The 27500-nt window shown below is 44.3% G+C and overlaps 1 protein-coding gene across 1 annotated transcript in view; it reads left to right on the forward strand.

Annotated features, from left to right (window-relative positions):
* prkcab (protein kinase C, alpha, b) overlaps positions 1–27500 on the forward strand; it is a 201909-nt gene that overhangs the window by 162116 nt on the left and 12293 nt on the right. Inside the window, exons 6-12 of the mRNA XM_080776670.1 lie at positions 15944–16100; positions 17143–17277; positions 18339–18432; positions 22270–22413; positions 24076–24249; positions 26715–26806; positions 26909–26971. Coding sequence (XP_080632796.1) covers positions 15944–16100; positions 17143–17277; positions 18339–18432; positions 22270–22413; positions 24076–24249; positions 26715–26806; positions 26909–26971 — 859 coding nt within the window. The remainder of the gene's footprint in view (positions 1–15943; positions 16101–17142; positions 17278–18338; positions 18433–22269; positions 22414–24075; positions 24250–26714; positions 26807–26908; positions 26972–27500) is intronic.

Raw genomic sequence — 27500 nt, forward strand, 5'->3', positions numbered from 1 at the left:
AGGTCAGAATCTTCAATAGATCAAATTCTATGTACCAAGGTCACTCAATGCAGGTATAGTGCAGGAATATACACAATGATTAGTCTTTAGGGTGGTTGTGTTCCATTTTATATCCTTCTCCTATCACAGCAACTCACAAATCTTGCTGCTGTGTTTGCACATTGTTGTACTTCGCCCAGCAGATATGGGAGTTTTTTTGTCATTGGTCATGTTTTCAAAATCTCTGTGTGTGGTTGTAATCTGTGGGAAGTATGTGTCTCTGATGTCTTGGTACAATGGACAGATGGTTAGGAAGTGTAGCTCGGTTTCCACTTCATTTTGTGTGCAGTGGGTGCATATTGTCTTCTCTCGGGATACACACAATGTATGTATACCGCAAGGGCCGGCCAAACCTCCTTCCTTTTCAAAGGGTATACGGCCCGCCGCTGTCAAAATATACTTAGCTATATCTCTACCGCTATAGCTGTTAGCATAAAACCCAGTTCCCATGCAGTGCCAGCATACGTGTTCACTTTAAAACGTTTTGTATAAAGTTTATACACTTAAATACTATATGAACTATACGGTAATATCATTGACGTGTTGATATATCTAATAATGAGAAAATAGCTAAATGAGAAATACAAAGCAATAGCAACGCAGCAACAACCTGGAGTGTGTGCAAGGCGGCATCGATGCGGTCAACTCTCACAAACACTTTCATAATTTGTGTGTGTGTGTGTGTGTGTGTGTGCGTGTGGGTGTGCGTGTGTGTGTGTGTGTGTGTGTGTACTCTTTTCAACACCACCAAATGACCCTGTCAGTCAGTAGCAGCACCTGGAGTTGACCACCGCACAGTGTAAATGCCCTTTGGTTACTGAGTGACCTCTCGCTCTCTCGCTCTCTCGCTCTCTCTCTCTCTCTCTCTCTCTCTCTCTCTTCTCTCCCCTTAGTCTTTCGCTGTCTCATGAACACACACACACACACACACACACACACACACACACACACACACACACACACACACACACACACACACACACACACACACACATACTAGTATTTATATGGACAGGGTTCCAGTAATTTAGTTTCAGCCCAGCGGGGTGGAACGCCAATAACATCTTAACCACTGGCAGACCTGATTGACTGGCAAGGTGAATTGCCTTCAGAGAAAGACATTGTGTGTGTGTGTGTGTGTGTGTGTGTGTGTGTGTGTGTGTGTGTGTGTGTGTGTGTGTGTGTGTGTGTGTGTGTGTGTGTGTGTCCCACGTAATAACAGTCTGACAACTTGTGTGGCTGGTTAAAATTCACCCCTGGCTCCTGATATGTGTGGCTGGTTAAAATTCACCCCTGGATCCTCAGATGTGTGGCTGGTTAAAACTCACCCCTGGCTCCTGATATGTGTGGCTGGTTAAAACTCACCCCTGGCTCCTGAGATGTGTGGCTGGTTAAAACGCACCCCTGGCTCCTGAGATGTGTGGCTGGTTAAAACCAGGTGGTTTGAGTTTGACTAGTTTAGCTTTTTGCTTTCCCGATTTTCTCCTTGCAAACTTTGTATTTGTGTACAAGCTGTACTTTAGTTTGCTTTGCACTAATAAATACTTTAATTTGAACTTCCCTGCTTGTGGCTTCTGGCACTTGGGTTCTGTCTTCTGCAAGAATGTACTGGCCGTAATATGAACCCAGCAGAGCCAAAGCTTTTCATAGTTCGTTTTCTGCAGGACTTTGGTCGCGTTGCTTGTTTGAACCAAACTGGAGAGGTCAGCCATGGCCAGATGGCCATTATTCCTGCCTTCCTTTTTCTTGAGAGGATTCTGGAGTCACTATATAGGGACGATTTTAACCCTCTCCATTTATTGGAAGACGGACCCTGATCTTTGCCAGACTGGTGGCAAAGACCAGATGGGAATGTAATGTCGGCCGGCCCTCCTATAAAGTCTGCTCCTCTTCAACCCACTTTGCACCCAGCCTGTTTCCCAGCCTGCTCACAAGCCTTGATCTCCAGCCAATCAGGCTTGGGGTTTGTTGACCTCCAGTCTGCGGCATACTGTATACCCGGCGTCACTTCCAAGGTTCCTTCCGGCCACCATGATGGCATCTCGGTCTCGTCTCAGCCGCCTATGACGCCTCGCATCATCATCGTCCTGGAGGCCCACCTGACGTTATACCTGCTCAGCCTCAGTTCCCCTCCTCCAGTCCAGATCCCCTCCACCCGCACCCTGCTCTGTTCCCCTGCAAGCCAGCGTGGTGGGACGTCTGGAAGCCGTCCCTTGAGAGGGAGGTACTATCATGGTCTGTCTCTCTATAGTATACAGACCTTGTTCTCTCCATGTCCGCCTGTCCACCTGTCCCCACTCCCTCATCAGCCCTGCAGCAGTTCATTGCCCACAGACCTGTGAACACTATAATCTAATCAACCTGCTCCCTATTTAATAATGGATTATTGTCTCCACCAGGCCGAAGGCATGGGGAGAGAGTATGTTTTGCACTCCGTCCGACCATGTGTCCGTGTGTCCGTGTGTGTGTCCGTCCGTCTGTGAACAGCTAATCTCCGGCACCGTTAACCCGGTCGATGCCAAATTTTGCACACACACTCCCTGGATGCCAACGATGAACCTTTGCCCCAAAATTTCCAGAACGGCCTGTTATAGCGCCACCAGGAGGCCGCTTTGTGCAAAACAAGTTTTTGGACAGTACACCTACAGATTTTGTCCAAACATCACGCAAATTGGTACACAGTCTCTCTAGAGCCATTCAACGAAACGGGTCTTTCAGATTTCTCCTTCCTGATTGGCTAAGATTGGCTTCCAAAGTTTGCAGGAGTGCTCAGTTTCAAACACAATGCTGCAAATCATGAACACATCGTTTGATTTCCGTGAAATTGTCCACGCACATTCCCACTAGGCCGAGGAAGAAATGCCACGTGAACATTTTCAACTCAGCCTCACTGGCCGAAAAGTTTTTTTTTACCTCTAACTGCACGAATCTGTGGATAACTTTGTATGCCAACTCTCTAGAGGCCAAGGAAAAACCTTTGCCTGGAATTTTTCACATCTGCTCTTTATCCAGGAGGCCGGCATATGTAAAACACATTTTCTAATATTACTCCTTCAGATTTTATCCAAATTGCACGCAAATCGCTACACATGCTCTCCATAGCCATGTGATCAAGACTGGTTTGTTTGATTACTCATAAGCCACCCTCATTGGCTACGATTGGCTTCTAAACTTTTCAGTACCCGTTTTGTACAAATCGCCGCAACTACTCAACGCAGCGTCCGATTGTGGTGAAACTGTGCATGCATATTCCCACTGGGCTTTGGAAGAAATGCCACTTGACAGTTATCTAATCAGCCTCATGGTGGCGCTACAACAGGCCAAGCATCACACACACACACCCCTATCCTCCTGGTGGAGACCTGTGCCCAGAAGGGCACTTTTTCAAGTTTTCTGTTTGAGCAGTTTAACGTTTTTGCTTTCCTGATTTTCTGCTTGCAAACTTTGTATTTTTGTAAGCTTTACTTTAGTTTGAATTAATAAATAATATGTTAATTAGAACTTTCCTGCTTGTGCACTTCTTGCATTTGGGTTCTATCTTCTGCCTTTCGTGCGTGCGTGCGTGCATGCACCATGGTCTGCCTCTCAGACCATGTCAGACTGGACTTGTGTGTATGTTGACACAGTATTGTTGACATGGCAACCAGGCTCTCTGTCTGTTACATTAGCGGACAAAGTGGACAGGAGCCGAGAGATGAACCTGTCTGTCTGTCGGTCTGTCTGTCTGTCGTTACATCACGCACGCACGCACGCACACGCACACACACACCCCTCCAACCCCTCTGCTCCCTCATGAACAAAGCATTCGCGTTGTTGACGATGGCTTAATTTTGTTTGTAAAAAGGCTTCCAAACCCCAGAGAAGTCCAGACCACAGAAAGTCCACTGAATGTTCAAAGTTCTGGGGTTTTCTTGGGGCTAAAATAATAACGAAAAACAAATGAAAATTAAACCTTTAGGGCTGTCGATCTCTCTCTGTTGTATACTTATATTCTGTAGTGATGTCCTACTGTTTCCAGTTACTGTTGCATGTCTTGTCTAACCTAGTTCTCTCCACCTGTGCCCTGTTAGTCTCCCAGCCAATCACCTGTGTTGACTGTCTTTGAGTCCCTTGTGTTCCCTCACTTCCCCGCCAGATCATACTTAGACGTTTGTTTGCTTTTTTGATTGAGGGCCAGGGCCAAAAGCCCTTGACAGTAATTAAGGCATAATATTATTATACAAATAAATGTGACCTGACTAGAAAATCCAGTTTTCTTTTTTGAGGTGTCCTATATGTCCAGCTTTGAGGGTTTGTGTAAGCACAAACATTGAGGACGAAGGTGAGGACGCAAATTGTGTGATAAGAGCGCCCCTCACTTTTCTTTTTTTTTATGTTTTTTAATACAATACGCGAGGGTTCCATTTATTTTCCATTACGGCAGCTTCTAAGCACAGAGGTCGTCTGACCTCCTGTTGCAGACAATCTGTTCATATTTTGTGAGTCATGTCAACAACTAACTATTATTATTATTATTATTGAAGCTTACACCGTGTCCATTAATCACTCACTGTAGCTCAGGCCTCCCTGTTTTGGGCATGTCATTATAGGTAGAATTCTGCAAAACATAAAAATAAAAGATATCACCACTCGCAATACTATACAAAGATTTCATGAGCAGGGCACCCGAATGGTGAGCAGCCGGCCTGAATTTTATGACAAACAAATTGTTTGTCATAAAATTGGAGAAGAGATCCAGTAGAAAAAGAAAGAAAAAAAAACTAATTAATTTTATGCTGTGCGTGCACACGCACGCACGCACGCACGCACACACACACACACACACACGCACACACACACACACACACACACCCACACACATACTGTACACACATACACTGTATCCTGAAAGGTCAGAGCAGAAGTGTCATCACTACACAACAACACAGCTGTGAGGATTCTTACACAAGATGACACATTGTGTCTGACTATACCTGTCTGAGTGCGTGCGTGCGTGCGTGCGTGCGTGCGTGCGTGCGTGCGTGCGTGCGTGCGTGCGTGCGTGCGTGCGTGCGTGCGTGCGGTCCTATAATGCATGTTTGATGCAAAAATGGTATAGGATCATTCAGTGCTCCAGTGCTCTGTCAGGATTAGAGTTCTCAACTTATCATCTGGCCTGAATATTAAGGCCCGGCCCTAACTGATCACGCCCGAGGCATACATTGTATGTAAGGTCGGGTTCGGGCAGAGGTTGAGAACTCTAGTCAGGATCACTCAAGGCCTCCAGAGATATTACATATCATCAGGCATTTAAACCCATGCACCCGTAGAAAAAAAACACACATCATATAGGGCTACAGTCATTTCTCACAGGCAGTTGGCAGAATATTAATTAATGGATAAATATTCCACTGCATTCATGGCCTCCAGATGATGGCCTGCACGCAGTCTTACAGAACTGAACACTTGACTTTTAACAACATAACAAAGACTGAACGCATGGAGCCTTATTGGCGTTCCATGCAGGTGTCTTTGGCTTCTTATCCTCAGATGTATGGAACGTCAGGAACTCCGCTCACCCCGTTCGTCATCGCTGAGCGACCGCAAAGCTTTCCCCCCCTTCCGACTGCGTCTGCTTCACTTCAGTCTATTCTGGTCTGGGGGGGAAGAGTATTACACTGCTCACCTCGTTAACGCACTGAAACTAGTTATAAACGCGTTCATTTAAATGAATTAATTTAGAACCGATAACCAACATGAGGTCATCTTACTCATGTATGTTAATGTATAGGGGGCACGGACCGGTGGCACAGTCGGTATAGTGCTGTCGCCTCACAGCTGGAAGGCACTGGGTTCGATTCCCGCTGGGGACGCTTTGGGGCGGGCGCTGGGGGCGTGCCCTCCCCGTCACCAGTGCCCATATACACCCGAGGCGGGGTTTGGCGAAAGGGCCCCTCTGTGTGGAGTTTGCATGTTCTCCCCGTGTCCCCTATAGGGTATAGGTAACCTCACAAAAAACACGCAGTAATCCTATAGGTCTCTAAAACGTTTTTATATTTTGTATTTTATCCCTATTTTCTAACCCGTAGCGCGCCACTCGGTCTGCTATTTTTGAAAAATCGAAGAACGACTGACATTTTTTAGAATCTGATCTCAGGTCAGAATGGGTTCATCAGACCAGTGTGTGTATGTCCAGTGGAAACCTCGTATTAATCTGATCTCAGGTCAGAATGGGTTAAAGCCTGGTTGACCGGGGTCCCCCAGCGGGTCCCTTTCACTCCTCTCCCTCTAACACCAAGTCTCGCTGAAAACACTTGATCTATATTACGTTCCCAGTATAGAGAGAGAGACGCAGAAGTGTTCATGTGGTTAATGTCGTCTCTGTCGAGTGCAAACGGCTGCTATTTTCAGGATTCAAATTCAAAAAGTGGATCTACAAGCTTGAAACGAGCCTCTTCGTGCCTCGCGTTGTGCATGTAGATCTGCTAAGCTTTTGACACTTTTTTTAATGCGACGCTTTAGTACGGTCCAAGTGCGTCATTAACTTATACATAAGAAAAAAACCTGTTAAAAATATGGAGATAAGAGGTTAATTTTTGCCCAACAACAACAATAACAACGATATAATTCATGTCGTCATGTGAGCTGAACACAGTTCAGAGATCTGAGGCATCAGATGGAAAAGTCATGGGATTCAAGTTCAAAGTCATATGATGCCAGAGGGGCTCAGAGGGGCTCCGGGACCGTGTCCAAATCCAGGCCAGGCCAGGCCAGGCCAGGCCTGCTGCTGCTGCTGCTGCTGCTGCTGCTGCTGCTGCCAGAGACTGTATGAGCACTATACCGTAGTATACTGTGATTCATTTAATAGCTCCTGGCTTGTGTGTGTGTGTGTGTGTGTGTGTGTGTGTGTGTGTGTGTGTGTGTGTGTGTGTGTGTGTGTGTGTGTGTGTGTGTGTGTGTGTGTGTGTGTGTGTGTGTGTGTGTGTGTGTGTGTGTGTGTGTGGGAAGTTACCAGGGCATAGGGTTTTGGCTGGACCTCAACATGGGGGTAACAACAACAACAACAGCCCTATAAAACGGTCTACTGACTGCCTGAGCAGGGCTGGGGTCACAATATGACATTTGACTCAATAGCAGATTTGAGTAACACACACACACGCACACGCAAACACACACACACACGTACGAGAAAACAGCTTTTTTTATGATAAAACATTGATAACCTTCTCTGAAACGTCCTGCTGCTGATATACACTATGCAGCGTCAAATCACGTTAAATAAATTGAATGCGACGGTTCAACTGGTATTGAATATAAAGCGAGATACTCACGGCATGTTATCGGGTTAACCTTAATTGTCGTCGGCCGGTATAAATAAAGGGTGTATACTTGGGATTCATGAATCTGGGGAAAAGGGCAACTTGAAGTCCAAAACAAATTATATAACTTAAATATAACAACTTATATTTAGTCTAAAACAGTAACGTCTATAAAAAAAACATCTGTATATTGAAACGCCTGTGTGTGTGTGTGTGTGTGTGTGTGTGTGTGTGTGTGTGTGTGTGTGTGTGTGTGTGTGTGTGTGTGTGTGTGTGTTGAAATGCCAGGTCTACAAATGAACCTGGGGTCTGTCTACATAACGTGCCTAATGTTAGCCTTATTTGCATGAGCCTGATAGGTCGTCAACTCTATAGGGGTCAGGTGCGGCAGGCTATAATAAGGTCCCCTGTTGTTGTTCTCATTAAGATGCCGAGGCTGCTGCTCCTCCATGGTCCACTACAGTACTATACAGTACATACTGTAATACTGATAACCCTCTGTTCCAGTCAGCCATGCCTGATCTATTGAAGCCTGTACTTAGTTGACCGGAGTAGTCCCCCAGGGCTCTGTATTAGGTCCCCGGACAGTTTTTCCTCTACTCTTAAACGTCTCTGCCGAAAATAGCTCATTTATAGATAGAAGCTCACAGTGTGTTGTGTGTGTGTGTTATTTCCTTTGGGTTGTGAGCGGCGCAGTTTATATTTCAGTACAGCATGCTGTTATTTTTTCTTCAGAGAAAAGCCGCCGCAGTCTCTCGGAGGTACGGAATCATGGCAACTAATTGGCCGCGGAGGTTGTTATATAAGCGATGGCGAACGGGCATTTTATATCGCTCACTGATACCATTTTCAACACTATACCTATAACGATCCAGACAGGTATTTACTATACCGAGAGGAATAAGCTATACAGTATAGGCCACAGGGTCACACAAAAAAAAAAAATCATTAACCCATTCTGAACGGGAACCCGTTTTGGTGTTATAGCATCATGTTATGCTTTAGCTATTGCAAAATAGCAGATCTACAAGCTCGTAGCGCGCCACCGAGTGGCGCGCTACGAGCTTGTAGGTCTGCTATTTTTGATAAAAATCGAAGAACGACTGACATTTTTAGAATCTGATCTCAGGTCAGAATGGGTTCATCAGACCAGTGTGTGTCCAGTGGAAACATTCGTATGAATCTGATCTCAGGTCAGAATGGGTTAATCCTCTGGGGAGTCCAGGCAGACGCTCCGGAGATGTGCTGCACATTTCCTGCCCCAATGCATCCATGAGGGCCCGTCCTCTGTATGTGGCGCCATGCTGTCGATATATACCCAATTATACAACTATAGCCACGCCAATGTCAAGAAGCGTCTGGGGTTTGCTTGTGGTGATGGGAAAGGGGGAGAGAGAGAGGGGTTGGGGGGGGCCGTACAAGAGTTGATTCTGGTGAGCAAAACGTTTAAATTATAGGGGTATAGTTCACCCCAGAGCCATAGCGTATAGACAGAGTTGCCGACATTGAAGGGTGCAGAAAACATTCATGTACTCGCTCGCCCATATAGTATAGACTCCAATGCATTCCGGAAACTCCCGGTGTCCCTATTCGCCAATAGAAGTCTATGTAGAAGAGCCGCCATGTCTCCTGTGCATTTTGACCTGATGGTCAGGATTCAAGTTCTCCCCTGAGCAAGCAGGCAGGCTCTATTGGCTCAATGATTAAAAAAAAAAAATCAGCACAGGAAACCGCAGGTTCAAATCCGGGGTATAGGAGAGGAACGTTTCATAGAACGCAGAACATTTTAGAATTTGTATTTATTTTTTATATTTTGCAGAATTCTATATACCAATAATGACATGCTCAAAATAGGGAGGCCATGAGCTTTACGGTGTTTAACGCCTAATGGACACGGTGTGTAAGCTTTAATCATAGTATCTTAGTTGTTGACACGGCTCACTGAATCTGAACAGATTGTGTGCAACAGGAGGTCAGGCGACCTCTGTGCTTAGAAGCTGCCGTAATGGAAAATAAATGTAACCCTCGCGTATTAAAAGGTGTGTGTGTGTGTGTGTGTGTGTGTGTGTGTGTGTGTGTGTGTGTGTGTGTGTGTGTGTGTGTGTGTGTGTGTGTGTGTGTGTGTGTGTGTGGGGCAGCCTGAGATCAACACCATTTTCCGTATTCAAAAACAACATACATGTACTAAGAACAACCAAACGCACAGATTTTTTTTGTTTTGAGAGAGCAGATGGATGGACATGAGGGAGAGGCCCAGCTGGAGAGAATTCTGACAATTAAAGCCGTTTTTTTTTAAGTACCCGGTGCAGGCGAATAACAAATAACGTAAATAACGATTTCATGTCAAACAGCAAACAGACCCTAACAGGTCCATTTGGTATCATTTGTACACTCTCAGAGTTAAATTTACATTGAGTCTAAAACAGGTCCAACTGGGGGTGCCTGAAATGAAAACGGTTGAGAATCACTGCTTGAACCGTAATACAAATCTCATCTTATGGGCGTTCCTCTGGCATATGTTTTCAATTGGGGGTCCGCGGGCTAATATTATCCGATTTAAGGGGTCCTTGACATGAAAAAGTTTGGGAACCACTGCTCTAGTTTTCAACTATAGCTCTATACTATAGCTTTTTTTGCAGCTGCAGCAGCTAAAAACGCCAGATGTTGTATCTTTGTATCTTCATGTCACTGGCTTTACATTGAACATGAATGGCATAGACTTTATTTTTTATTTAACCTTTATTTAACCAGTAAAAAAAACACATTGAGACAGAAATCTCTTTCACAAGTGGGAACTGACCAAGAGACGGGAATAGAATTATATAATACAGACAGAGTAATATACATCCATGTTTATCCTCCAGAATACCTAATAAAATAAAATACAATATGAATCCACAAAGAGGTACAACCCTATTATATAAGAGACGCAAAAAAGGGGCAAAAGTGCTACATTATTTTAGAAATATATACAAAAAAAAGTTAATTTTTCAGAAAATGAAAAATATAATTTTTTTAGGAAATTAAGAAAATCGTATATATTTTTAAAAACAAAGCAATACTGCCTCATCGGAGTTCAAGGTCAAGGTCAAGGTTTCTTTTATTTTGTCTCCCAAGGAAGAAATTTGTCTTGGACCCCAAGGACCGGCCCTGGAGCATACAGATACAATACAATACAATACAATACATTACACAATACAGGACAACAAATGCACACAGTGACGCGTACAACATTAAAAAAAAACACACACCAACATACCTAGTGCAAAAGAGGAAGAACATCACCTCATAACCTCCGACCTAATAAACCTTGGCGTAACTTTATATATTGTCAATTACTTCCACGAGAGGGGGAGAGGTGGTGGAGTTAGTTGCTTTAGCAGACATTTTGAGGCTCCAATGGAGTTAAGAGGTTTTGTCCAAAGCACTTTTTACTACTACTTTCCGTTGGTTCAATATTTTTTAAACAACATACATTTTTTTTGAAACAACACAGCTGTTGAAAAATGAGCTTGTACTGTAGATCCTGCAATTATCTTTGGAAGAATCGTGAGCAAATCTTTGAATATATACACATTCTTTCAGAGCAAACGTTTTAAACTCACATCTTTGCTTCTGAGGACCATTATTTTCATATGCGAGTCTATATAGGGCCAAAATACAGATAATTCTGGGGGTCCTTGACATGAAAAAGGTTGAGCGCCGCACACATATAGAAACATAATAGGTTTCCTAGAAAACTCTTAGGACTTAGAACCGCCATCAATCCTATATTTGGGACTTTATGATGCATATACTGTACAGCACTGTAATGCACACTTATTGCAGTGACGGCGCGCACAGACAGTCTGTGAGACGTGACAAGCCAGCCACCCCCAAAGGCCTCATTCACATATATAATACACACACAAGAAGAGTCGACACTCCTCCTGTGTCTTCTGTTCTGTGTGCATGCCTGCAGGGCTCGCAATGCCTTTCCAAACGGGAGTCTCGTCAGTTTGACGAGACACACACTTGTTGCGTTGCATATGGCTGTGCTCTGTGACTCAAACCATGTGACTCGCATTGCGAGCTGTAGAACACACACGAGTGTGTGTCTCTTGCGTGTGCAGTCTTCTATGTGAATGAGGCCTAAAGCCACGCTTCTGCTTTAGACGTTTGCACAGCCCCATGTTTACCTTTTAATTATCGCACGCACGCACCCACAGACACACACAGACGCACGCACACACACACACACACACACACACACACACACACACACACACACACACACACACGTTTTATATCTCAACGAGCGAGGAAAGTGTAAAACGAGGGCTCTCGTTGTATCTAAGCAACGACTTACATGAGATTGTCCATGGCCACTGATGAAGTTACTGTGTGTGTGTGTGTGTGTGTGCGCGTGCGTGCGTGCGTGCGTGCGTGCGTGCGTGCGTGTGCGTGCGTGCGTGTGCGTGCATGCGTGTGCGTGCGTGCGTGCACACGTGCGTTTGCCTGAATCTCATTAGTATTTCGACAGCCCCGTTGAACCGGCTTTTATGTGGTGATGTCATCATCACCATGGCGATGACTGATACCTTGCCATAGTTGGGAGAGTGTGTGTGTGTGTGTGTGTGTGTGTGTGTTTAACATTAGCAGGTGCTGCGCATGCATATACACTACAGATTTGGACACGGTTTTTGACTGCCGAAGACTTGATATCGCGTCTTTTATCGCTATATGAAAACGTTTAGCTGAAAACCATGCAACTTTTAGCCCTGTCCCGGTTGCTTGCTATAGGCAACACCCCCAGCACCAGGCCACGCGCGCATCCCATAGGGGGAAGGGTCCCATTTAAAAAATAGGATGTTTCCCTCGCTCTTCTCTCTGAAACTATACGAGCGCTGTCCGTGGTTTTGACCCGAAACATCCGATGTGTGGATCTGATTTGTGAATTTGCACCGCATCGCGATCGACATACTGCCGTTTCTGCATGGCGAAACGAGCTAATGCTAACATTAGCAGTTTCTTCTTCTCTCAGTCCGCGAGGCCGGGAGAGAACTACCTCCAATGGCCACAAGGCGGCTCTCAAAGAGTTAATAATTGGTCATCATGTCGGTGTCTGCAATATTTATGTTATTTCGATGAATTGTGTATGAAGGACCCTAAAGGAAACGAAGCCATATAGGCTTTCTTGGGTTTAAATCCTTTTAGCTGATAGACCTTATATTAAACTGTGCTTTTTGCATGTTCTCCCCGTGTCCCCTAGGGTAGATACCCTCACAAAAACATGCAGTAATCCTGGTCTCTAAACTGCCTCCCCCTGGCCAGCCGGGGCGCCTGATGGAGGGGAAAGGAACTGGTTGGAATAACGTGTTCCTTCCACGCGCTACGTCCAACCAGGGAAACTCCCCCCTGTCAGGTGCAAAGGAACAACTTGGACACTCAGGCATGAAGGGAGCATGAGTTAATTCCGTTGCTCTCCCCAGGTTGGCGGAGGGTGTGTAGAGAGAAAAAAAAAACTGTGCTTTTTTCTGCAAAGTGTTAAAAAAAGTAATCAATCAATCAATCTACATCAAAATAATATATCGGTTTCAGACAACATTTTATTTCATATTTGAATGTGAATGTGAATGTGTGGCCTTTTGTGGTGATGGTGATTGATGACGGGCGGCTTATGAAGATTCTGGGAATAGCTTTCACAAAGGTCAACACGTTTGGGGGAAAAATGAGAAATGAAGATAAGTAATACATTTAGGTCGTTTTGTATATCTATCCTGGACGGGAACCAGTTTTGGTGTTTTAACTATAAGCATTATGTTATACTTTAGCTATTGAAAAATAACAGATCTACAAGCTCATGAGCTTGTACGTAGGTCTGCTATTTATTTATTTTTATCGTGAAAATGTGGCACAAATCTTTTAATTTATGTTCTTTCAGAAGACTTTTTATTTATTTCGACGTCAGGCCTATACATGGGTTTATACGAAGCGTGCGTCAGACTCCAATGCAGTTGGTGTAGAACAGGTCTAAAGTAAACACTTACAATTCCAATAGTGATGTAGTCCACACCCACAACACCAGTGGGAGTGCAACGAACCATGTACAACCCAGATTCGGCACAAACAAGGGACTAAATTATTTTCGCTCGTATATGCCACCAAAATGTGGAACGCCCTACCAACAATCATTAAGACATGCGAATCAAAGGGCACCTACGGACGGCTGCAATTTGAAACTGGCCCCTGTAAAATCTGAATCCCCCCCACCACCGCCCCCCCCCCTTTCCCCTCACTGCATATGTTTCTTTTCCCATTTTGCTTCCTTTATGATGAATTCCTGTTCTGTTCTTTAACTATATAGAAGGGTCTATTTGTACCTCTCTAAATGTTTTGATGAATTGAACAAGGTGGACCCTGCATGTTGTAAACAAGTGTAATGCTTAATTGGGTCGTCCACTCACAGTTAACAGTCTCTGTATTGAGTCTGTGCTTGAAATGTACTGTAATAGCACTCTTACATGAGACACAATTCATCAACGGAGCTCCAGAAATCGATCACAGCACACACTGAACAGGAGAATAACAATAAAGTACTAATTTGACAGCGCATGCATGGTCTAGGCACATTTTTTTTAACGGAGACCAACACTGCCATCTATTGGACATTGCGTGGATGTGCCAAAGAACTTAGAAGCAGAGTTAAAAAACTGCCAGCACAAAATAAAGAAAGACCCCCCCCCCCCCCCCCCCCCCTCCACACTGCAGGCACGGATATTATATAATTATTATCTCTTGATCATTGGATTCAAGTGTGTGCGTGCGTGCATGTGTGTGCGTGCGCGTGTGTATTTCCCTGTTTCATTGTGCATAATTAGATGATTGTATTCTTCACAACAGAGTCTCAGTTTGAAGAATTAACTTCACAGCAGCAGCGACTATGGGACATTTTAGTTAACGAGGCTCTGTGATGCCAAAGCCGGCCTGCCGGCCTATATACTTTCCTCTCTTTACTTTTTTATTTATTTATTTATTTTTACTGTAAACATTATGCAGAGAGGTGGTGCGTAACATTGTGTTTACTGTTGAGGAGCGCTTCTTTGTTCGCCCGAGGCCAATGCAATGGCCTAGTGTTAAGGCACATATACCACATGGAACAGCGAGTCGATTTGCGGTGTGTGTGCGTGCGTGCGTGCGCGCGTGCGTGCGTCCGTGCGTGTGTGCGTGCGTGTGTGTCCATGCCTCCTCCTTTGCTGTGTGATAACAGCGTCTATTGTGTCTCCACTCCTTATAAGACAAGCAGAGTGGCCTTTACAGCAGCTCTCTCTCTCTCTCTCTCTCTCTCTCTCTCTCTCTCTCTCTCCTATCTTGTTTATCACACTATTAGCTATAGAAGACGTGATGATGATGGAACTCGTTGTCTTGGTTACAACAGTATTTAAGGTTGCCATGGCACCCGACAAAAAAAACGTTGTGGAATCTCTGGCTTGATTCAGATTCAGATACCTTTATTTGCCATTGTGTATACACACACACACAGGAATTTGCTTTGACATTAATATGAGTGCATTCAATTATTTTTTTCCACAAATACCAACAGTATAGTATAGAGTTATAGTTCATAGTGCATCAATGTTGCCGGTGTTTAAAGTGCGGGTGTCACTATATATAGGAGGCACTGGGGTGGAAGGGAAGCCAGAGTCATTGATTGAGCAGCCTGGCAGGCAGCTGAGGGGGAAAAAAACGTTGTCTGTTTGCGGGCTTTCGTATAATAGCCTTCGGCAGCCGCAGTCTCCTCCCAGAGGGGAGCAGGCAGGGTGAGGAGGCCGTGGCCAGGGTTGGATGAGGGGCCGGCCGGCCATAATCTTCCCCTTGCTCTCTTCAGAGCCCAGCTGGAGTCGTGCAGGGCCAATCACCCGCTGCAGCTTCATGGTGAGATCTTTAGCAGCTGCAGCTGCACCGCAGGTGTGTGAGGATGGACTCCATAAATGGCTGTGTGTATATAGAGTTGAACCATCGTGAGCCTCGATTGCGGCAGCCTGAATTTCTTCAGCCTCCGGAGGAAGTATATATATATATACAGCCTCTGCTGCATGGGCCTTCTTCTTCAGGAGGGCCATGATGTTCAGCTCCCATTTTGGGGTCCTCGAGAGATTGTCATGACCTGCAGGGACCGGCAGGACTCCACTGTGGGGTCACCATGGCTGTTCTCCCATTGCATGATGGGAGCTAGGGGGCGGGGCTGCGTTCCTGTCTTAAAGGAGAAGTCCATGCTAGAAGGCTTTCTTTATACCTTTATTTGTAGTTGTTATACGCCCCCAACAAAGAGGTGTTATTTTGTGCAAAAGCGCATTATTGGCTATTTCCCCTATAAGCCCTCAATGAAATGCATTGAATTGCATTGAATTTAATGGGGCTTTGGGGTGTTATGCTAATTGAATTATTTCCTCAAAATTCTTTTTTTTCGGACATCGTGGAATAGCTGTGTCCAAAGTACTGTACTGCCAACTTAATGTTTCTGTTTTCAGTTTAATTTAATTCGTTTAATTACAAATTCTCTCTCTCTCTCTCTCTCTCTCTCTCTCTCTCTCTCTCTCTCCCTCTCTTCCTGTGTCTCTCTCCAGTGGGTGAAGCCAGAAACCTGATTCCCATGGACCCTAACGGTTTATCGGACCCGTACGTTAAACTCAAGCTCATCCCGGACCCCAAGAACGAGACCAAACAGAAGACCAGGACCATCCGCTCCTCCCTCAACCCCACCTGGAACGAGTCCTTCACCTTGTGAGTGCGTGTGTGTGTGTGTGTGTGTGTGTCCTTACTGGCCTACCAGCATGTGCACTTAAGCCTCTCCAGCTGATCCAAAATGCTGCAGCTCGCTTGGTCTTCAACCAGCCAAAATTCTCACATGTCTCCCCCCTGCTCCGCTCCCTCCACTGGCTCCCGGTCGCTGCCCGCACAGAATACAAAACTCTGATGCTGGCATTCAAAGCAACCAAAGGTATGGCTCCCCCATATCTTGCAAGTATGATCGAACCCTACAAACCCTCCCTGCGCACTCAGATCAGCCAACGCAGGGAAGCTGGAAGTACCCTCACTAAAAACGCCGGGACAACACTCCACACGTCCCAAACTCTTCTCCCTTCTGGCTCCAAAACTGTGGAATGCACTTCCCATTGCAGTCAGAACTGCAGCATCACTCCCAATCTTCCGCCGTAGTCTGAAAACCCACCTTTTCAGACTCCATCATGGCCCATAGCACCTACCCCACCCCCTTAGATAGCAATTCTGTAGACTTAGATAGCATTTGATACAGACTTATAGCATGTTATGTAAACACATAAGTGCATTGTATGTAGTCATAGCACGTCACAGTACATATGTGTAGCATAGTAGTATAGATGTATAGCTTATATGTATAGTTTCATTATAGATATTCCACTGTTACTTTCTTAGCTTACGCATGTTTCATGATAAATGTCTTTATGTGATGTATTCCCATGCTTTTTTGTTCTTGCTTAATGTAAGTCGCTCTGGATTAAGAGCGTCTGCTAAATGCCTAAATTGTAAATTGTAAATTGTGTGTGTGTGTGTGTGTGTGTGTGTGTGTGTGTGTGTGTGTGTGTGTAAAACACTAGAGCCACTGACCAAGTCATGTCTGTATGTATGATATTTGTATCCTATTTTTTGTCAATCGCTGATTCGCTATAGCATCAATCAAGGCAAGAATAAGGACTGTACGCTAGGGTTCATGCGGTTTAGTGACTTGTCCATACGTGTGTGTGTGTGCGTGTGTGTGTGTGCGTGCTCGCTCGCACGACCACAGTAAGCTGAAGGCGTCGGACAAGGACCGCCGTCTGTCCATCGAGATCTGGGACTGGGACCGCACCACCAGGAACGACTTCATGGGCTCCATGTCCTTCGGCGTGTCGGAGCTGCTCAAGGCCCCCAACTGTGGATGGTCAGTTCTCCATTAGCCCATGCATTCTGACCTGAGATCAGATTCATACGAGGTTTCCACTGGACAACACACTGGTCTGATTAACCTATTCTGACCTGAGATCAGATTCTAAAAATGTCAGTCGTTTTTCGATTTTTCAAAAATAGCAGACCTACAAGCTCGTAGCGCGCCACTCGGTGGCGCGCTATGAGCTTGTAGATCTGCTATTTTTCAATAGCTAAAGCATAGCATGATGCTGACACCAAAGTGGGTTCCCGTTCAGAATGGGTTAGAATCCATTATAAATTGTGGATGGTCAGTTCTCCATTAGAATCCATTATAAACTGTGGATGGTCAGTTCTCCATTAGAATCCATTATAAAGTGTGGATGGTCAGTTCTCCATTAGAATCCATTATAAAGTGTGGATGGTCAGTTCTCCATTAGAATCCATTATAAAGTGTGGATGGTCAGTTCTCCATTAGAATCCATTATAAAGTGTGGATGGTCAGTTCTCCATTAGAATCCATTATAAAGTGTGGATGGTCAGTTCTCCATTAGAATCCATTATAAACTGTGGATGGTCAGTTCTCCATTAGAATCCATTCTAAAGTGTGGATGGTCAGTTCTCCATTAGAATCCATTATAAACTGTGGATGGTCAGTTCTCCATTAGAAGCCATTGCTTTATTTAGAGGCAACAAATTGCAACGTTTCGACCTACAGGGTCTTCATCAGGTAAATATGATATGTTGCCTCTAAATAAAGCTTGTAAGAGCTCTATAGGAACTATAGTGTGCAGATGTTCTTTCTCTTCCTTGGTGCTTGCCTTGATGACTGACTTCCAGCACCTGGCCTAAATATAATATAGGCATTGAGATGCGCACACAATCTTCTCTTTGAGTTATTTGCATTTGACCCATGCATTCAATCAGGGACCACGTGTCATTTTATGCTTGGATTATTCAAAAAATAGCAGATATGCAAGCTCATAGCACGGAACTAAATGTAACTAAAGTAAAAAAGAGAAGATTTGTGTATTACCTCTCTCTCTCTCTCTCTCTCTCTCTCTCTCTCTCTCTCAGGTACAAGTTGTTGAACCAGGAGGAAGGGGAGTACTACAACGTTCCCATCCCTGAGGAGGACGACATCAACCTGGAACTGCGGCAGAAGTTTGAGGTAACGGACAGGAGGATCATGGGAGTTGTAGTTTAGTATGTTGTCTCCTAAAGTAGGTCAGTGACATCAAGGGCCACACACGCACGCACGCACTCACGCACGCACGCACGCAACGCACGCACGCACGCAACGCACGCACGCACGCACGCGCGCGCGCGCAGCTCCAAGCCATTTTCTCACAGAGTTTATTAAACAAAATCTGTTCCATTTTCTTGTCTCTCCATCATGGAAACTTCATCTTGGAAACTTCCGGTGGATAATATTGCTCCCTCTTAAAAGAACAGATCGTTCCTTAAGCAAAACCATCCTGGCCTTTATCCAATCCCCCCTGATTAAAACCCATTTTGGGGGCGTGTTTTAATCATTCTGTTCTACTTTAGCTTTTGAAAAATAGCAGATCTACAAGCTCATAGTGCTTGTAGGTCTGCTATTTTTTTTAATTAAACGCGTGAAAATGTGGCGCAAATCTTTGAATATATAGTTCAGAGCGAACATTTTTAACTAAAATATTGGTCCCTGGAACTACATATTTTGAGAGGTGGGGGTCCGTCCGTGGCCCAATAGAGATAATTCTGGGTGGTCCTTGACATGAAAAAGGTTGAGTATATACCACTGACACAGAAACATGGGTTTTTTCCGAGAAATGTAGGATTTAGAAGCCTTTTTTTTCCTTTTTTTTTTATCGACCTCAGTCCAAAATGGTTAACTGTCCTGTCTGTATAATATAAACTGGGCTATAGTCTCTCATGTTTACATAATCCATTGATGTAATCTCCACAGTGGAAAAATCTGTTTATATGTGCAGCTTCGGTTCATTCAGTTCGGGTGACTTTTTGCTCGAGTCTACTCTCTAAAATACTGCCGGCTATAGGTACAAAACAAACGAACAACAACGGGACACAGTGGGATTACAAACACCTGTTCCTCATGTCGACCAAACCACTTCTATACGGAACACACAGTCGGTCGACGACTTGACTAACGGACGAGTTCTTTCTTCCCTCTCTCTTTCTATAGGCCTGCCAGTTAAATATCCACTATCTCAAGGTAGCCCTCTCTCTCTCTCTCTCTCTCTCTCTCTGTTCACCATACATGTCTCTCTCTCACCCAGTAGGATGATTGTTTGTGGAGGTTTTTCCACAAATGAATCAGATTTACTAACAAAGGCTCTCGGTCGTTCTATATACTATACACCACTGTGTTCCGGTGTGGCACAGACAGAAACACACACACACACACACACACACACACACACACACATACGCATACGCACGCACGCACGCACGCACGCACGCACGCACGCACGCACGCACGCACGCACGCACGCACGCACGCACGCACGCACGCACGCACACACACACACACACATGTGCACGCACGCACGCACGCACGCACGCACGCACGCACGCACGCACGCACGCACGCACGCACGCACGCACGCACGCACGCACACACACACACACACACAGCGTTGTTAGTAAATTGGTATAGAGCACTCAGGCAGGTTGAGTCTCCATCCTCACCACCATCAATGCACCGTCATTGGTCAGGACTGTCTGGCACCCGCTCCTCATTGGCTGATACTGTGGTCTTCAGCCCCGCCCTCTATTGTCTGTCGCTAGTCTCGACCAATAGAAGGACCGCATGGACGGCCAATCACTGACGCACCCTTAACTCCGTGTGAATATATAATGGGATATATATATATCACAATAGTGCGTGCGTGCGTGCGTGATGTAACTGTACACACACACATCCTCTGTGTGCATGCCACATTTCTCCACACGGTGGCAGCACTGTCCTATAACTGTCAGACTGCAGTGTGTGTCTGCTCACTCTGTGTTCATGTAGAAATGCATCTTTTGTCTGTATGCTGCCATGTTGTTAACTCCTTGTGTTGGGGCAAATGACGTAATGCACTAATATGAAATTAAGAAATTACACTAAACGTAATTCATCTTTTGTACAAGACTATACTGCAGGCCATAATGTTTTTAGGTAAGCTCAATCGTGCCTCAGGCGAGATCAAAGTCAGGCCACAGAAACCTTATTTTTTGTTAAAAATTAAAACGGCATAGATATTGCAATAGTAATCATTGCTCTAGATCAGGGGTTCTGCAGTGGTCCAGGGATCACCAGTGGTCCTATAGAGGGGGGTTCCTGGTGGTCCCCGGTTAAACTTTAATGAAAGAGTTGGTAACCAAATGTATACCCATATATATAGACCTTTAACTCTTTGAGAGCGTAACACTTCGCTCAAAAGCTTATTCGACAAAACAACAAAACACTCTAAAAACAAGTTTTGGGTCTGAAGGGCGAAATCTCATCAAAGGGTATTTCTGTGGATAAAATAATGGACATTGACCTTGAAAAATAGCAGATCTAGAAGCTCATAGGTCTTGTATAGGTCTGCTATTTTTGAAAAATCGAAGAGCGACTGACATAGAAACGCAGCTTTTTCAGAAAACTGTCAGGATGTAGAAGACATTTTTTAGAATCTGATCTCAGGTCAGAATGAAAACTGTCAGGATGTAGAAGACATTTTTTAGAATCTGATCTCAGGTCAGAATGGGTTAAACTGGACGTGATGGGCTCTCTTTTGTTGAGTGGACAAAACCGCTGGGTTTCTGGACTTCAACAATGGGATCTGAACATCACAACAATATTCGGGAAAACAGCGACACCTTGGTGTGAGTCAACAGTCTGTCTTGAGAGACAATATATGTTTAACTTATTATACAACAGGTCGTTTCGAGGAAGCAATCTGATTGGTTGAAACGGCCTTCTATAGCCGTGGTTCAAACGCACTCCACACCTGATCAAAACAAAGAATTCAGCTGCTCTAGTGTTTCCCCAGAGCGCAGCAAACTCGGTGGCTATAGGCTAGCTATATAGTTTCTTGGGGCATTTGTGGTCGAAGTGACTACATCTGTCAGGGCAGGCATCACACCTGGGGCCTTGCTTATAATCAATAACACAAACACACAAGTCAAGTACGTATAGCCTAATCAATAAAAGCTAAATTACCTTGTGGAAATGATCGTATAGATCTATACGCCCAGTACAGGCAGGGAAAATTCAATGAAAGTGGGGTCCAGGGACCGTTTCTATCTCTGGTATTAAACCCCAATTTATATTGTAAAACCCACTGTTAATTTAACTCCTGAGAGTGTACAAATGGAACCAAATGGACCTGTTATAGGGGTCCATTTGGTTCCATTCGTATACACTCTCTGAGTTACAGACCCATAAGGGTCCATTTGGGTTCCTATAACTTTCTCTAATTTAGCTATAGCTATCCCCACTTTGGGAACCACTGTTCTGAACGGGAACCTCTTTTGGTGTTGGCATCATGTTATGCTTTACCTATTGAAAAATAGCAGATCTACAAGCTCATAGCGCGCCACCGAGTGGCGCGCTACGAGCTTGTAGGTCTGCTATTTTTGAAAAAAATCGAAGAACGACTGACGTAGAAACATAGCTTTTTCAGAAAACTGTCAGGATTCAGAAGACATTTTTAGAATCTGATCTCAGGTCAGAATGAAAACTGTCAGGATGTAGAAGACATTTTTAGAATCTGATCTCAGGTCAGAATGAAAACTGTCAGGATGTAGAAGACATTTTTAGAATCTGATCTCAGGTCAGAATGAAAACTGTCAGGATGTAGAAGACATTTTTAGAATCTGATCTCAGGTCAGAATGGGTTAATGTATATAGGATGCATATTCCAGCAGTATATATATATAGCGTATATACCTTGACTCCAGTCTATATAGGATGTGTTGTTCTAACCGCGTTATGTGTCCCCGTGTCGCCCGCCCCCCGCCCGCCACGCAGAAAGCCAAGTTCGGCCACGGGAAGAAGGTCATCACGCCGTCGGACCACCGGCGCTTCAGCGTGCCGCCGTCGGGGAACACGGACCGGGTTCGACTCGGCGACTTCCACTTCCTGGCCCTGCTCGGGAAGGGCAGCTTCGGCAAGGTGAGGGGGAGACCGTGTGAGACCACCACCGCACCACACCGCACTGCAGCACACACACACACACACACACACACACACACCACTGCATGATATGCTCAGTGGGGTCGTCGCCATGGTGTGTCTTTGTTGTAGGTGGACATTTTGTTGTCAACATTCCATTTTTGGACAATATTATTACCAGAAACACGTGAATAGAGAGCCCTGAATGACCATAACGGGTCTGTAACTCTGACATTGTTACCAAATGGAACGGTTACCAAATGCACCCTTATACGCGTCCATTTGGTTCCATTCGAACTTTTCGAATAAAACACTTGAGAGCCACTAGTACTATAGACTATAGTCAGTGTTGGGTATATTACTTTATATTTGGAATATATTTCTTGTTACTTATTACCTTAATTTGTCAAGTAATATTATTGTATTACATATTACTGTCTGAGCAAGAGTAATACATTAATATTACTATTACTATTACAGTATTTTTTTTTTGCTCACATCGAACAATTCAATATTTAGTATAATTATAAACATTTCGTAGACCAGTGGCGTATCTACCATAAGGCGAGGCCAAACGGCCGCCTATAGCCAAATCCATTTGAAAACACGACTGAGAAAAGAAGAGGACAAACACCAGACCTGAGAACTATTAGTGGGTATAATAATAATAATACGTAATTCTTTAACTTCTGCAGTTGTCACATAATGTCACAAGACAGAGCCACGGGCAACGAGACAGACAGACAGAAAGTAATACAGTAATACATACAAGTAACGCAGTAATACAGAAATATTTTTAGAATATATTAAAATGTTTTTGTTAAGTATAATATATTATATAACAAGTTACCGTATTCCGGTAATATATTACGGAATATATTACGTTACGTAGTGTTGGTTACCCAACACTGACTATAGTGGACTCCTGTGCCATAGTGATTGTCATACATATTCTGAAGAAAACCTGGACATTTGACATTCAGTATTAGTAATTGGGTCTTATGGGCTATGCTATGGGCTATAGCCTCTGTTGCTTTATTACTTTCTTTCTCTGAAGAGCAACATAGTCAAGTGTCGTTTGAAGTGAGCCTGTGACACTATGGGCTGTATTTTGCGTGTCTTAAGTACCAGGTCTTATTCCCTAACTTGAGTAAACTAAAGACCTGAAGGATCAATGCCATTTGGCTATTCTGAGTGGCCAAAGAGCATTGATCACGCCTCCAGGTCTTTAGTTTACTCAAGTTAGGGTATAAGACCTGGTACTTAAGACACGCAAAATACAGCCCTATATATCAACAAGGTGGTCAATTTGAGATGGACTACTATAGGTATAGAGGTCTTTTATTGTGTTGATATCGGATAGAATTCTACCAAGGACATCTTTGTCCAACGGTGCGTACTAATCAACTAATGTAAATTCTGGGAAGTCTACGAGATGTTTTTTGTTTTGTGGCCATTTCGGTTTTTGTTTTTAACAGAGACAGTGAACAGAGACAGGAGATCTGTGGGAATGACTGTAGCCTTATGCACTATGCACTCTTATACCAGATGAGCCCTCCTACACGCACACACGCACACGCACGCTGAGATACCATCTCCGCTGTGTCCAGTGTACCCGCGTATAGGCATTCATTCTCTGCCCTCCGCCGCTCCCACATGCAGGTGATGCTGGCGGAGATGAAGTCCACGGAGGAGCTGTACGCCGTCAAGATCCTGAAGAAGGACGTGGTGATCCAGGACGACGACGTGGAGTGCACCATGGTGGAGAAGAGAGTCCTGGCGCAGAGAGACAAGCCTCCCTTCCTCACCATGCTGCACTCCTGCTTCCAGACTGTGGTATGTATATGTGCACTATGTGGTTGTTGTTTAGTGTAGTAGTAAGTAGTATAAGAAGAAGAGTAGTTATCTGATAATGTATCTGTTATCAAGCTCCATCCCTGATTAATCATTGTGTTCTAATGTTCCTCGTCTGTATTAAGACCAGAGGGGCAGTCAGACGGATATTTTGTGAAGCCACTAAGGAAATGAAAGTTCATATAATGGCCTGTTGTGGCGCTGTCATTGGGCTCAAAAAAACCCATATCCCCATAGAAGTCCATGTATTTTGGCCCAACTTCACCTAGACTGTATTACCTTAAGTATCATGAATACTTTTTTCTTCCAGTCACTAGTTTAAAGTCTCATTTCTAATGTCATAATATTCTTTTTGGAAAATTATGGTCCCATTCATTAAAAAAATGACCATAAAGTCGCGCATGTTCTGAGGGGCGTGGCTACCGTTACAGTCTATGAACGGGATCCCCCACCCACTCGAGTCAAAATAAAAACCAACGAAGAAGAAGGGGGAAGTCCCGCCTCGTTGTCTGGGCCAGCCAATGGGCCAGCTGGGCCTGGGCCCGGATATAGAAAAATGGCTGCCTCCATGGCAAGGACTGACACATAGAAACAGGCTTCATTTTACGTCCACGTTAGACCCGCGGAACGCTTTGTCCATATTTTTTACAGTCTATGATTAAGACAGTCATTGTGTTCTAATGTTCCTCGTCTGTATTAAGACAGTCATTGTGTTCTAATGTGCGTTGTCTGTATTAAGACAGTCATTGTGTTCTCATGTGCGTTGTCTGTATTAAGACAGTCATTGTGTTCTAACGTGCGTTGTCTGTATTAAGACAGTCATTGTGTTCTAATGTGCGTTGTCTGTATTAAGACAGTCATTGTGTTCTAATGTGCGTCGTCTGTATTAAGACAGTCATTGTGTTCTAATGTGCGTTGTCTGTATTAAGACAGTCATTGTGTTCTAATGTGCGTTGTCTGTATTAAGACAGTCATTGTGTTCTAATGTGCGTCGTCTGTATTAAGACAGTCATTGTGTTCTAATGTGCGTTGTCTGTATTAAGACAGTCATTGTGTTCTAATGTCCCTCGTCTGTATTAAGACAGTCATTGTGTTCTAATGTGCGTTGTCTGTATTAAGACAGTCATTGTGTTCTAATGTGCGTTGTCTGTATTAAGACAGTCATTGTGTTCTAATGTGCGTTGTCTGTATTAAGACAGTCATTGTGTTCTAATGTGCGTCGTCTGTATTAAGACAGTCATTGTGTTCTAATGTGCGTTGTCTGTATTAAGACAGTCGTTGTGTTCTAATGTGCGTCGTCTGTATTAAGACAGTCATTGTGTTCTAATGTGCCTTGTCTGTATTAAGACAGTCATTGTGTTCTAATGTGCGTCGTCTGTATTAAGACAGTCATTGTGTTCTAATGTGCGTCGTCTGTATTAAGACAGTCATTGTGTTCTAATGTGCGTTGTCTGTATTAAGACAGTCATTGTGTTCTAATGTGCGTTGTCTGTATTAAGACAGTCATTGTGTTCTAATGTTCCTCGTCTGTATTAAGACAGTCATTGTGTTCTAATGTCCCTCGTCTGTATTAAGACAGTCATTGTGTTCTAATGTGCGTTGTCTGTATTAAGACAGTCATTGTGTTCTAATGTGCGTTGTCTGTATTAAGACAGTCATTGTGTTCTAATGTGCGTTGTCTGTATTAAGACAGTCATTGTGTTCTAATGTGCGTTGTCTGTATTAAGACAGTCATTGTGTTCTAATGTGCGTCGTCTGTATTAAGACAGTCATTGTGTTCTAATGTGCGTTGTCTGTATTAAGACAGTCGTTGTGTTCTAATGTGCGTCGTCTGTATTAAGACAGTCATTGTGTTCTAATGTGCGTTGTCTGTATTAAGACAGTCATTGTGTTCTAATGTGCCTTGTCTGTATTAAGACAGTCATTGTGTTCTAATGTGCGTCGTCTGTATTAAGACAGTCATTGTGTTCTAATGTGCGTTGTCTGTATCAAGACAGTCATTGTGTTCTAATGTTCCTTGTCTGTATTAAGACAGTCATTGTGTTCTAATGTGCGTTGTCTGTATTAAGACAGTCATTGTGTTTTAATGTGCGTTGTCTGTATTAAGACAGTCATTGTGTTCTAATGTGCGTCGTCTGTATTAAGACAGTCATTGTGTTCTAATGTGCGTTGTCTGTATTAAGACAGTCATTGTGTTCTAATGTCCCTCGTCTGTATCAAGACAGTCATTGTGTTCTAATGTGCGTTGTCTGTATTAAGACAGTCATTGTGTTTTAATGTGCGTTGTCTGTATTAAGACAGTCATTGTGTCCTAATGTGCGTTGTCTGTATTAAGACAGTCGTTGTGTTCTAATGTGCGTTGTCTGTATTAAGACAGTCATTGTGTTCTAACGTGCGTCGTCTGTATCAAGACAGTCATTGTGTTCTAACGTTCCTCTGCCTTCCAGGACCGACTGTACTTCGTGATGGAGTACATTAACGGAGGGGACCTGATGTACCACATCCAGCGTGTGGGCAAGTTCAAGGAGCCTCAGGCTGTGTAAGAACACCCCATGCTCACATGGGTACACATAAACATGCTACCATGAACAACACGTGCTGTACCGTTATCATCATAAATCTGTGTTCCACCGCCTGGCAGGTTCTACGCTGCGGAGATCGCCGTGGGCCTGTTCTTCCTCCACCGGAAGGGAGTCGTGTACAGGTGAGTGACCATGGAGGGAAAGCTACTGTATGAATGCCTACAGAGACTAAATGTTTTCATCATCCTCATGGTTTTCTTTTCACGCTAAACCGCAAGCGTTTAGGTTCTAAACACTTATTTGTCTCTAGATTATAAACAGAAGAGCGTGTTTTAAATGCCATGATTGCAGGCTATATAGTCCTGTCCCGCCACGGCAGGTTCTGTAGAACTGTCGCTGCAGGGACCGCGGAAGGTTTCAACGGCAGGCTGCAGGCATCGCTGTTGCCAGCCTATAGATAGGCAGGTGAAAACAAGCACCCAGATTAGCCTTTCAATGCCTGATCTGCATCATGTGTACAAGGGACAGGCACACCCCCCACCACCCCAGACTCTACGTCACTGTATGCCTATAGATGATTTATATTTATATTAGTATGATTGTGCGCGACTGTAAAGACGAAACGGAAGTGGTGGCGGAGGAGGCTCCACCTCCGCTTTAAATTTTACTCGTGATCAGAGCTTCCGTTGCCCCCCAGACTGTATATGACTG

Source organism: Protomyctophum bolini (genome assembly GCF_963924005.1).
Source record: "Protomyctophum bolini genome assembly, chromosome: 11".
NCBI classification, from domain to species: Eukaryota; Metazoa; Chordata; class Actinopteri; order Myctophiformes; family Myctophidae; genus Protomyctophum; species Protomyctophum bolini.